This window comes from Oncorhynchus tshawytscha, linkage group LG09, assembly GCF_018296145.1.
Source record: "Oncorhynchus tshawytscha isolate Ot180627B linkage group LG09, Otsh_v2.0, whole genome shotgun sequence".
Classification (NCBI taxonomy): domain Eukaryota; kingdom Metazoa; phylum Chordata; class Actinopteri; order Salmoniformes; family Salmonidae; genus Oncorhynchus; species Oncorhynchus tshawytscha.
The window spans coordinates 74,676,988-74,690,432 of NC_056437.1; the positions used below are offsets into that span (position 1 = coordinate 74,676,988).

Consider the following 13,445-nt stretch of genomic DNA (forward strand, 5'->3'; position numbering starts at 1 on the left):
CAAGATTTATTCAATTAGGCACCATCTCTTGTAGATGGTGAGGCTCTGATGACAATCACAAACAGGCCAACTAAAGACAGATAGGGTTGTTAATTATTCAAGCCTACTTGAAAAAATGCTACTTTTCACCACCACCAGCTGCAGACAGGGTGCTAACTGAAAACATGAACAATGTCCACCTGCTGCTTTCTTAAAGTAAATCTTTCCCTCTTATCTGTAGCTGCCATGTGACTTCCCTGATAAAGAAAACCATAGGATCTGATGCCATCCTTAATCTCCAGATAAGAATACTTCTTTATTCAAACTTCTATGTCACATGCTCACACAGCAACATATTTTGATGTTATATTTACCAAATTACTATAAAGGCCTAACTATAGTAGATTCAAGAACAAGCAAAGTACCTATAGAAAATAGTTAAGGCAGAATGTGAAAAGGCAGAATGTGAAAACTTTGGCGGGCAAGGAATTCAAAAGTAACAATGGGCTTACAAAAATTTATTTCACACACACACACACACACACACACACACACACACACACACACACACACACACACACACACACACACACACACACACACACACACACACACACACACACTCACGCGCCCTCCAAACGTGGGCGTGTCTACGATGTAGATCCCGCCCGGGGGGAGAGTCTTTTCTCAGCGTCCCCACAATAGAGCGCAATGGCACATTACAGACCGCCCATGAGGCGTGGCTAGCTTGGCGGGTAGGTTATAAAGTTGGGTTAGAACAAAATTGCATTGTATTACAATAATGCAGACGCACGGGAAAGTTGTTTGATTTCTTTGTTCATTCTGGAGAGAATTACTATATGGACTTTCAATTTAGGTTATTCTCAGTATACAACGACATGTTGTAGTTCTGAAATATATCAACATGTCGAAAAGTTCTGGTAAGAAAACGGTTCTCTCTATAACCAGTGCAGGATTCACCTGCCTTCTGTTGCTCTTGGTGGTCGCGCAGCATCAAAGAGTTCAGGTAGATGAGGTTCCAAACCAGAGAGAGATGGGGACGCGCTCACTCCAGAGCACGGACACCTTGGCTACGGACGGAGTGAAGGCTGTTCAGCAACAGGTCAACTCGGAGGCGCAGGCAAAAAAAGGATTCTCTGCGTATTTTTCCAAGTTGACCCGGGGACGGAGAGAGGCGGACAAGCCTGCAGGGTCCGCTCAGTCAGCGACAGATGCCTCCCCCGCAGAGGACATCAGTGCAGATGACATCTTCATCGCTGTCAAGACCACAAAGAAGTTCCATCAGTCTCGACTGAATCTCCTTCTGGATACCTGGATCTCTAGAAACATGCAGCAGGTAAGCCAACACTACTACATTATTTTTTGAAGAATACGGTTCATTTGAAATCTTCCATGGATAAAGTCTAGAATAAAACAATCACATATTTTCACTAGGTTTCCTTTTAGTAGGCTTAGGCTAGGCAATTTACCATAGCAATGCTTTTACAAAAATGGGCAAAAGGCCTAATTTTCTCCCATCAAAGATGCTTTACAACAACCCACCAATGAGTTAAGTGTTACTGCTGACCCACTGAAACATCTGCCCCACTCATGTCAGGTGAGGTAACTGTTTGTTCCCGAACTGTCCATATTACCCTCTTAATTATTCAGAGTTCCTTAGGCTCTGTCACTTTATATTTTGCCTTGAGTGATGCTCCCGAGAACACAGGGAGCAATTTCAGGACTCTGCACCCCCTCCTTTTCCCCCTCTCTCTATTATCCCACTCTTTTGGGTGTCCCTGTGAATGCCCTGGTGCAATGTATGTCTCACAGCAGCAGCTCCAGTGCTGTCCCCTTTCCAGGGTCTAACAAAGCGTCTTTCTGAGGGGGGGAAGAAAAGCTTTCCCAGCCCCCTTGTCTCAGCCGCTCCATGGGAACGTGGGAGCTGAGTCTGGGTCAAGCATCCAAGGGATGGGAGAACGGGGGCTTCGTTAAGGGGATGCTTGGGACAAAGGGGTGCATCTATAGGGAGGTTTGTGCTGGGAGTAGCACGCTGAGTTTGAACATTCAGTCCTGAGAACCAAGCTCTTTTAGACTGGTGCACAAAGGCAGTCACAGCCATCGCCGAGAGGAAACCGAGGCTAGTCAAAGTGATTTTATCCACTACCCAGAGTTGTCACGCATGTTTTTCAAAAGTCAATTAAATTCTCCTCGGGCACAATCACACATTCTTTATCCACCTTCTTTTGGGTACTCTTCTCTCCATCCCAAGCCAAACCCCACTCTGTGTTGGGCGTTTTGAAAATGGCAAGGTTAGTCATGGCAACACTGTCCCTCTCTCTGTATGCAGAGGAAGTGGAGTGAGTTGAGTCTGTTGCCATGAAAATGGAACTTTGAACACATAAGATGCATCACATTATCAAATACATTACAAAATCAAATACATTATCAAATATATACCCCCCCCCCACACACACACACACACTTCAGGACAGGTTTATGCTCAGGAAGATGGGCTGTCAATAGAGTTTGGGGAGTAGCAGGTTACATGGACATTGAGTGTGTTGTGCTTACCGTAGTGGCTAATGTAAGTGAACTCTCTCTCTCTCTGAGATGGGTTAACAGCAGGGTTTAATCAGGCAGCTGGTGGGAGCCAGTGCAGGCATAAAGGCCAGCCTGAGCCCACAATACAAATGGGAGTTCCTGGAGGAAGGCTGACAGGTGGCCAGAAGTTAGAGAACAAAAGATGGTTCTAATGCCAGTCATAGGAATCCGGTCCCAGCACATATGGACATCTGCACCCAGGTTAAATGATAATACTCAACTGACGAACACCTGTGGAGCTCAGCTGACTGGATCCAGTTGATCATGTCTGTAGCTGGTAGCTGAAGCTGGAAGAGAGATCATGGCATTCTGCCAACAGGTGAGGCCTGACTAGAACTGTGCACTGGTTCACTGGGCAGATCAGAGCCCTGATTTATTATTTCCAGCACAGGATATACACTTTCTGTTTCCTTAAGCCAACGGACTTGCTATCAGATCATGTTTATATGTAAATAGAGAGGGTAGATCCAATCTGTGATTACCATGATAGAATTGTGCCTGTGGCTTACTGTGTCTGGCAGAATAATAGATCTGATTTAGTATTATGGTCAGAAGTTTGTTTTTTTATTACACCAAATTAAATAAGTTATTGGGGGAAATGATTTGGTTCAGAGAATCGTTGTAGTGAAAGGCCCAATTTTTTTTCTTTTTATGAGTCATAAGTTAGTGAGTAAGCAAAAGTACTGTGACATAACATGATAAATACATGTTCTTTTTTTTATTTTTACAACTTGCTATTATGCACGGGTTGTTCAAATAGTAGGCCCTTGTTTCCGGTGTTTCAGCAGATTTCCCCCCTGGAACAATGCAGCTTCCCTAGTGAGTGAGCCTCAAAACAATGAGAGAACAAACTGTGCAGCAACAGCATTCTCTGGCTTGTAGTACTCTGGGCTCTGCAGTATATAACTAGCAACCAAACACAGGTTGAAATCTAGCTCTAAACTACACATCAATGGGCATAATAAAGGTATTGACTTTGGTTGTGTCTGGACAGGACAGCTGGTAGCCTGGCACTGGCAGTGACATCATAGTGGTTTGATATGCATTCCATTTTTAATTGAGATTATATTAATACGCCAGCACTCCCAAAACGAGCGTCTGTACGTCTGGTAGTTTGGAGAAGACTTGGCTCCATTGTTGAGTTAATCAAATAGCCCTGCACAGTATGAAGGAATGAGTGTGTGAATGTCCAGCTGGTCAGAGTGGGAAAGTGTCATTCTGTGTCTGTAGGTGGCCTGTTCTCTGTCCTGTACTGTAGTCCACACTCCAGTGACTTTAGTGCTGTGCTAAAGGCTAAAGGGAGAAAGCGGCATGGTTGAGTGAGGGGTGGGGTGGGGGGGTGTAGGTGGTTGTTGGAGGGAGATGAGTGGAGGGGGGTGTAGTCCGTGCCCTTCCTTCCCGGGGATCTTGAGACAGCCAGCCAGGCACCATGCTCAGACTGGGCCGTGCCAGGCCTTTCCTTAGTGGGGAGGAGTGCAGTCCCCCCCAGCCCTCATCTGTGGTTCAGACAGTCATCATAATACATTTTCTATTCTCCTCACGGGACAGGATTCCTCAAACTACGGGGGTAAATTAATTAGTATTCCGTTTGAGTGACTACTTTTCTTTAATGTTTCAGTTAAGACAAAAGCCATTTAGCCCTTTGGAGACTTCTCTTTTAGTTAACTGCTGCAGCTGTATGCAAATACAAGCAAACATAGTTAGAATTTACCCAGTGGAGGACTTTAACCAGCATGAAAACACCCGGCATTGTTCTATTGAAGAGGGCCAGCATATGGGGTGGTGAGAACGCGGGATGGGTAGGGGCTTGAAGTGGGGGTGAATGACCACACACAGATTTCGATTTTACTAATCAGCAACGAGACCCCCCTCTCCATCAGCCCCTCTCGACCCCTTTCTGTCAGTACCCGGGCCGCTCTGGCAGCTGCCTCAGTGATTAGGCTGTCCATTCAGAAGGAACTTAAAGCAAGCAGCGCCAGCCTCTGATCCCTTTACCAGTGAAACCACCACCCTTCCTTAAACAAACACAGGCCCAGGGCCTTGCAGCATCCATCGCACAACATCTGCTCCTAGTTTGTTGTGCAAACCAATCAGATAAAGCTTTGGCACCGAGGGCAGATAGTACTGAAGTGTAGAAATGGGAGGGGAGTTATTAGAAAAGTGAATGTCTTTGCCTTATTGCCCTCTGGCACGAACTCAGCCAGCCCCACGGTTAAGATACAGATCTCAGATGGCTGTTGCTGCTCAACAGTCAGAGGCGGCAATCAATTAGTGGGAATGTGGGGTTGGTTCAGTTGTCATTAGCTGTTGGGAGGTCGCGAGCAGCGAGAAAGGGAAGGAGGGAGTGGGGCTGAGTGGGCGCTGCTACCTGGCGTGTTGGGGCACGCTGCGGAGATAAGGCAGGTGCTGTCTCACAAGAGGGGAAAAAGTAAACGGGCAACGGGCAGACACACACGCACACAAACAACGGCAGACACAAACAGGCCATGGGGGCCCTTTCATCAGCCCTGTCTGACTGGGGGAGGGCTGCCTAGCACCTGCTAAGCCCTACCCACCATAAAACAACTCCTAATCCCTACCTGCTCTTTTAAGTGTGCCACTGAGGCTGCCTTTTTGTTGTTAACTAAACACCAGCCTGCAGCATTCTAACCTTCACAGCTTTATTCTTTGGCTGCCAAGACCTTACTCTGTGTCACACAGGTGGTGCTGAAATGATCGTTGGTGATGTCCCCATTGATATCTGTATGATGGCCATCGATTTCTATTTCTAGTCAACATGTTGGAGCTAGGGAGTGGGTACAGATCCAGAATGGATTTGGGTCTTAAGGATGTTGGGGGGGGTTGCCTCCCTCTTTGTTCTGTCTGGGATACTTTGGGGGGGCTGCACAGTTGCTATGGAGAGAGGGGAACATTGCATAAGAGGCCTTTATTAGAATGGGGCTTGTTTAACGCCATGTGTTTTCCACATGCATAAAAGACTGCTGATGGATGGTCATCACACTGAATTCGCAGTATGGTGAACAAGGACATCAGACATACTGCAGTTTGGAATCCAGCTGACTCTTGTGCCACCACTTGTTCTGTGAGGGGCTTTGATTTCATGGATTTCCACTCCCACGATGTGATCTGATGTATTTTCCCTCCTTTTCAGACATACATCTTCACAGATGGAGAAGATGAGGAGCTGAAGAAGAAAATGGGTGAGTGTTTGATTTTTTTTCAAAACATTTTAATTATAATTTTATATTTGTCTTAACCTGAACAGTAGCTGGGATTAGTTCACCATTAAATGTCCAGATTTGATAGTGAGAAACCAAGCCCCTATTTTAATCCCCATGGAATTTGTTGCTTTGAGCTCCTGGGGCATGTAGTCTTAGTGGCAGATGGGGTTAAGGCTCTAACAGCGCTATAGCTACAATTACTTGCATTAGCTAGCTTGTAAGGTACTAGTTTGTAACTCACTGTCACCTCCCTCACTATTAACTCACCTCCCTCATTGTTCCTACAGGGAGTCACGCCATCAACACCAACTGTTCAGCAGCACACAGCCGCCAAGCTCTATCCTGCAAGATGGCTGTGGAGTACGACAAGTTCATTGAGTCTGGGAAAAAGTAAGTGTCTATTTAAAGTGCTGCATTTACCCAGGCTGTATGTTATTCTAGATTTGATAGTGATTATTGTTCTAATTGAAATATTAGAACGCTTTAACAGTGTTTTCCCCTCTTAGGTGGTTCTGTCACGTGGATGATGATAACTACGTTAACATGAGGACTCTGGTGAAGCTGCTGTCCCACTACCCCCACACCCAGGACATGTACATTGGCAAGCCCAGCCTGGACCGGCCCATCGAGGCCACAGAGAGGCTAGGAGACAACAAGATGGTAGGTGGACTTAGCCCCCCTGGCTTATAACAACTTTTCAATTGGCTATTAAAAATTTGAGATGCTTCAGAAGGGTTGCATAACAACAACTTAACATGCTCGTTGTCTTTTCTTCTTTTTTCCCCCAGCGACCAGTAAACTTCTGGTTTGCTACTGGGGGAGCCGGCTTCTGTGTGAGTCGAGGCCTGGCTTTGAAGATGAGCCCATGGGCCAGTGGCGGCCATTTTATGAACACGGCAGAGAAGATTCGTCTGCCTGACGACTGCACCATCGGCTACATCATCGAGTCGGTGCTGGGGGTGCCTCTGACCCGCAGTAACTTCTTCCACTCCCATCTGGAGAACCTGCAACAGGTGTCCAGATCTGAACTTCACAAACAGGTAAGATGGGCACGTGTGTCCGTCTGTTGTTTCTGTGAGAATAGAGTTTCAGCATTTATCAGAACTTATTGGGCAGGGGTGCTAATTTCTTTCTTGTATTTGCTTATTCCAGATCACATTGAGTTATGGAATGTTTGAGAACAAGAGGAACATCATCAATATGAAAGGGGCATTCCCAGTGGAGGAAGACCCATCAAGGTGAGACATGACCTCTGCATGACAACTAATACACAAATGGCGATCCTACTCTACTTGAACTATCTTGACTGTAAAGAGGGTATATATTTTTTTTTCTCTGTTAATCTAACCTCCACGTCTCTCTCTCCTTGTGTTCCAGGTTTAAGTCTGTGCACTGTTTGCTGTACCCAGACACCCCTTGGTGCCCGCTTCAGGTTGCCTACTAGGTGACCGGCTCCTTTGGTATCCTCGTCCCCGCCGTGCCTCGGTATCTGAAAGGCTGGTGGGGACCCGTGTTTGGTATCGGACTGTGATGTCACTGTATTTTTGTTTCAGTGGCACACGGACTCTGATAGTTTTACTGGGCTGCTGTGCGGCCCGCCTTGGGACATTTCCTTCCTGTGTGATGTCTTGGCTTCCTCCCCTGGCATAGGGGCAGAGGAGCCAGGCAGGCACTTAGTGGAAAGGAGCTTTCAGCATTATGGCTTTGCAGGCAATCAGTGCTTTGTTTTAAATGTTGCTTGTAAATGTATTTGCAATTCTTATAGAATATACTACTTATATATCCAAGCCTTTTGCCAGCTTTACATGATTCATTTGTTGAATTTCCGCGGAATTATTTCCCTTATTGTTCAATTTCTTTTTCTTCTTCTGGGTTTTGGAAGCCATTCAAAACAATCCTTTTAGGTTCTATAGAAATAATCAGACGGTCAGAATTTCTGAGATTGTGGAGGAAATGGTTTTCATTTTGGGATTTTTGGTTGTAGTTGTATTTTTTTGTTCATCTCAGACTCCGGACAAAAACAATAATATGAAGATATTTTGGTGCTTTTTGTTAATGATTTGTCAGTGTTATTACTAATATGATTTGAGCTGGCAGAAGGCAGTTTCCCGAATGTGCCGTCAGGTTATAAAATCTGAGGTATATCAGGAATAAGCACTTTCTCCCTTATTGATAGTTTTAAATGAATGAATTGACGTCCTCATATGTTTCACAGCTGTGTCAAAAACAACAGATGTAATGATATAACCCCCAAAATATCTCTAGATTTGATTGTATTTAAGAACATTCCTTGCATTTGATAGAATCAGGGAAAATAATATATAGCAAAGATATAGATTCTTTTTCTGTTACAATCAACTGTTGATTTGTTTGAAGATGGTCTTCTTTAAAAATTGCACAGCTGGGTTTCAAATGAACTTTTGCTTGCTCTTGTGAAGTAGCTAAATTACCTCCAACTCTTCCACTGAGTTTATTTACTTTTTAGATTACCATCTACACATGTAATACTCTAATTTTTTTGCACAAAATGGATTGACGGAGAGCCATGTACACTAGTGTAATTTATTCCTCAGTGAGTATGCGAGTTGGTTTGGTATTGAGCTTTGCAAGAGCAACACCAGTGTTTCCACACAGAGGTGTTCTTCCTCTGTAAATGACCCATATTGGGTCGGCTTGTATATGTTGATTATAAAGCAGTACTTGTGTACTGTGGCTTTTTCTGTTGAAATGCTAAATGTGTATATTGCGGATTAGAATGTAAATGATTTTGACGACCTGGACATGTTTTTTTTTTACTGCTTGTTGTAACTGCGCTATAAAGGGCTGTTATTTATCCTCCAGTGTCTGGATGGTTCTGTTTGCTTCTCAGGGAAGCCACCACTGTGGTGCCTGACCATTGACGCTTTGAAATAAAGTTGGATAACCACTGAGAAACCATTTTTGTTTCGTATTTTGTTTTCATTCATAGCATGAGATTACAGATCGACTTCTACAATAAAAGGTTAGAATGGAATAAACCATCCTTGTAATTTTTTTTGTGTGTGTGTGACCAAAATCAACCTATTCAATCACGTCATTATTTAGAAGGGATGAAATAGGGTGTCATACCTTGCTATGGTTTTGTATGTAACCGTCTGTTAGAAGGCACACCCAGGCATGACGATTAAAAACTATCATTGTAAACTCAGTCATCTCTCACAACCATGCCATAGAAAAGGGCTGTATAGAAATGGCAATGCCCAAATTCTTATGTACTCTGTCTAAAGCTCTGTGCTTGTCTCACTAAATAAAGCATTTGGGCAAACAACCTCTCCCAGTGAGTCTGAATGTTGGCCGAGGCCCAGCGTGTAAATTACACTTAAAAGCCACAACGCAGACTTTATTTCTTAGTCTACAACACTGGGTATGGGAAAGGACATTGTTGCGGTCGAAAAGGATTGCGAGGAAATAAACAGACCCGCAGTGTGGAACCACCGTTCTCCATGTGTGACAATCCTAATTCCACTGGTTGTGATCAGACGTGACATTCCTGTGTTTCTGACAGACGGAGCCACTGCTTTTCTTCGGACATTAGAATTCTATGCAAAAGATGGAGGAAATCATTCATCACACAGTGTGGGAAAACAGTTTGGCAATGAGGAATTGTGGGTAATGCATTGTAACCCTATTACAGTACATAAACAGCCCTGCCTGATCTGAAAGGTATTAGACCCAACGTCCATCACTCAACCAATGCAGTCTCACCTATAGCGCAGAAAAGCTTCTCAGAAGTTTCCATCCCTCTAGGTTTAGAAACGACTGACCAAGGTAACGTTTTTGTAACCCTGTGAGTCAGACCAGACTTTGGAGCCCAAAAGCTGTAGGAGATCACATTACTCTTCAATTAAGGATTTGTTATTCATATAAAAACCTTTGTTTTTCGAAGTGAAAGATCAAACTGCTCTCGGTGCCGAAGAAGAGGCGTTATTACGAGGACACATATACGACTTACCACTTAATTGTACAAGAGTTCATATACTTTAGCCATTTTGATGCTGTTCACATGGGTCCAGTGCCAGTAAAGGAACCTGTTCCTTCTTCTAGGTTAGTCTGGATAAAGTTTTACCCTGGGAATAGCCACTGGTTAATTGGATACAGTTACTAGAGTGATGGCTTTAATATGCCTGTGTCATATAATACATTTCACACCTCCATAAAGATTGGGTGGGGGGGCAGTTATCATTTCATGTGTCACTGGAAAGGAGAGAACAGAGAGAGAGAGCTTGATGACAGATGTCTGTTTGAAACTGAGCTTCAGACACATTAAGGGCCTGTAACTTTTCCCACTACATAATCACCAAGCCAAGCTACGATTATGGCTTTGTGGTCTGGATGTTTTCTCTGGTAATTTGTCTCACATGCTCAGCTTCACTGACGGGTCCTTCATCCCTTCACATGAAATGTTTTCTAAATGGACAAATGACTGTAAATGTAAAGTGGGTAGGTCAAAAGATTACAATATGCTTTGAGAGGACTTCCATTCAGTGGGACTGTAGCCTGAGCGTAAGAGACAGACAACCATAGACGTGTAGTTACAGACACAACAGAAGGTGACAGATGACAAACAGAAAGACATGTAACTGGTGAGAGGGTTATCAGAGAGCAACAACAGGATGCTACAGCCCTGTAAACCTCATCTCTTCTGGTGACGAGACATAATGTTGAAATAGAACCGGGAGTGTTGTTGTGCCACATCCTGTTATCACTGATAAAGGCTTTAGGAACCAAACTAGACCTCTATCCAAATTCCGTTTTTTAAATGATGAATTATCCGCATAGTTGTTGTTTCTCCACACACTGATGCCAGTCGACACTCGATCTCCAGTCTTCCTTGTGTTAGCTTCTCCAGAATTGTGTCAGTCAAACTGTCTGCTCTCATCCTTGCCGTACTTGTGGCTTTAACCCTGGGCGTCAGTCATCATGAATAGCTGATGTATCTAGACTCTGTCTGTCTGCTCTGCCACCCTTTTAATGATAGTTAGTCCTGAGAATTCCCATGTGGCAGTTGACATGAATTCATAAGTACTTTAAACACACACGGACTTAATGGTTTTCTATTTGTTTTGACTGGTCCCCTCCACTTCAGGCGGTCTGAGTTCCGCCTTTTCCCAGACGGTCCATTTAATGGGTGCTTCCTGTCTAAAAAAAGCTCACAACCTACTTGAGAATGTGTAGGCCAATAATAGAGCGAGTAGGGTTCGAAACATTACAACTATAACTATATTTAAATCATGACCCCCCCCCACCCCCACAAATGTGCAATGTAAAGGCCAGAACAACTGGTGCCTTGATAATGAAATGTGAAAGCAAACCTGTTAAACACTCTTGAGGTAAGGTAGTTGCATGTTGACTCACTCGGACTCATTTGGTGGACACATTCATCAGTTAATCCAACAATCATTTTATCGACAGAAGTGTCAGAGATGGCTATAGACGGTGATGATCTGGAACTGTCTGTATCCTGCTGACAAGACACTTTAACACCTCGGAGAATCTATAGCCTCATAGGTGTTACATCTCGCACCTCCCTGCTTGCTGTTGGTTCAGATGTGTCAAAGCACACACAAAAAGTATGTTTTATTAGGGAGGTCTGCCTCGTTTTCACTCATACCCACTGGGCACACATTGGTTGAATCAACGCTGTTTCCACGTCATTTCAATTCCATTTTTTTAAATATTTTTTTTTACTTGAACCTTTATTTCATTAGGCAAGTTAGTTAAGAACAAATTCTCATTTATAATGACAGCCTACACTGGCCAAACCCGGACGATGCTGGGCCAATGGTGGGGCAGTGGTGGTGTGGATTAGGAAACTCCTGCAGTGATGTTCATGGTGAATCCTGGCACAAGGCTAAAATCTGGCGAGGTATGGGAGGCGTCCAACGTTGGGAACAACTGCCAGGAGACAAACATTCCACAGCGCGCCGGGGATTGCGGAGACGCTGGTGACTCGCACGCTGTCACCATGGCTTTCCCCTGCAGATCACCCACCTAGCCAGTCTCCAATTAACAGCCCACAGTGTCTGTGGGATTAGGAGCGGCTGGAGTGGCAGGACGGTTCTGTATAGCCCCACTGGGAGGGAGCACTCACAGCAACTGGCTGAGGGCTTAATCCGCTTTCTCAACATTTACTCAAAAGCTGGGAAGGCTGTCTTTACCATAATGCAGGTGTCACATATCTCTAGAAGTGAAGGCTCGCTTGAACTACAGAGTGGCTATTACTTGTGAAGACAGTGTCCTTGAACAGGCTATAGTGAAGATCCAGCCTCAGAGGAGTGCTGCAGGCTCCTCCCAGACCGATCCATCCATATACCATAGCCTCTTGAAAGGTCCATTGGGTAAGGTAATACATAAGGGACCTTCTACAGTGTCCCACAGCAGGCAAAAACAGTTCCTGTGTGTTCAGCCAACAGCTTGATCTCACCCATCCATCCCACATTGACTCGGAAAGGCTGTGCCTGTAACTCATGATTCTAGAATGATTTGATCTGAGTGCTGGGCAATTCATTCCTGTTGGCACAAGCTGTAATTGAATTATCCAACAACAGTCTTAAGAGTGACAATGATAATGTACTCAAACACTTTCCATGACATTGTCCTAATTGAATCATTTGAATTATCTGAAAACATCCACTTATTTCATCAAAGACATGAAAGGCTGCCCCGCCCATTCCTCACTCATATACCATCGCTGCCCAAGGCCCAAAGTACTTTCCTACACTTAAAGAAACATACACGGAGTACACAAAACATGAGGAACATCTTCTCTTTCCATGACATAGACTGACCAGGTGAATCCAGGTGAAAGCTACGATCCTTTATTAATGTCACTTGTTAAATCCACTTCAATCACTGTAGAGGAATGGGAGAATGTAATAAATGTATCACTAGTCACTTTAAACAATGCCACTTTATATTATATTTACATACCCTACATTAATCATCTCATATGTATATACTGTACTCTATACCATCTACTGCATGTTGCCTATGCTGTTCGGCCATCGCTCATCCATATATTTATATGTACACATTCTGTATTCATTCCTTTACACCTGTGTGTATAAGGTAGTTGTTGTGAAATTGTTAGGTTAGATTACTTGTTAGATATTACGGCACGGTGGGAACTAGAAGCACAAGCATTTCGCTACACATCTGCTCACCATGTGTATGTGACCAATACCATTTGATTTGATAGGTTAAAGAAGGATTGCGTCATTCAGAGGGTGAATATGGACAAGACAAAGGATTTAAGTGCCTTAGAACGGGGTATGGTTGTAGGTGCCAGGCGCATCAGTTTGTGTCAAGAACTGCAACGCTGCTGTGTTTTTACCACGCTCAACAGTTTCTAATGTGTATCATGAATGGTCCACCACCCCAAAGGACATCCAGCAAACTTGGCACAACTGTGGGAAGCATTGGAGTCAACATGGACCAGCATCCACTTTGTACCGCTTGACACCTTGTGGAGTCCATTCACCGACCAAATTGAGGCTGTTCTGAGGGCAAAGGGGGAGGGGTACAACTCAAGGTGTTCCCAATGTCTGGTATACTCCGTGTACAAGGGAGCTCCACTGTGAGGCAGGAACACAAACTCCATTA

General features: G+C 44.3%; 2 protein-coding genes across 4 annotated transcripts in view; both read left to right on the forward strand.

Moving 5' to 3' along the window:
* The window catches only part of LOC112245989 (rRNA methyltransferase 2, mitochondrial-like), a 227,643-nt gene that overhangs the window by 117,819 nt on the left and 96,379 nt on the right, over positions 1 to 13,445 (forward strand). The gene's annotated exons all lie outside the window — the stretch shown is intronic.
* lfng (LFNG O-fucosylpeptide 3-beta-N-acetylglucosaminyltransferase) lies at positions 765 to 8,741 on the forward strand. The gene is made up of 7 exons (XM_024390212.2): positions 765 to 1,336; positions 5,735 to 5,783; positions 6,092 to 6,194; positions 6,311 to 6,464; positions 6,593 to 6,844; positions 6,957 to 7,042; positions 7,182 to 8,741. Exons 1-7 carry the CDS (start codon positions 905 to 907, stop codon positions 7,246 to 7,248), a joined length of 1,143 nt encoding a protein of 380 aa, XP_024245980.2. The 5' UTR covers positions 765 to 904; the 3' UTR covers positions 7,249 to 8,741.

What these genes read in the sequence shown, in the direction of transcription:
- lfng (XM_024390212.2), top strand. Translation starts at nt 905, where the DNA reads ATGTCGAAAAGTTCTGGTAAGAAAACGGTTCTCTCTATAACCAGTGCA. An exon ending in TCTCTAGAAACATGCAGCAG is followed by an intron (nt 1,337 to 5,734) that starts GTAAGCCAACAC and finishes CCTCCTTTTCAG; the next exon opens with ACATACATCTTCACAGATGG. An exon ending in GGCTAGGAGACAACAAGATG is followed by an intron (nt 6,465 to 6,592) that starts GTAGGTGGACTT and finishes TTTTTCCCCCAG; the next exon opens with CGACCAGTAAACTTCTGGTT.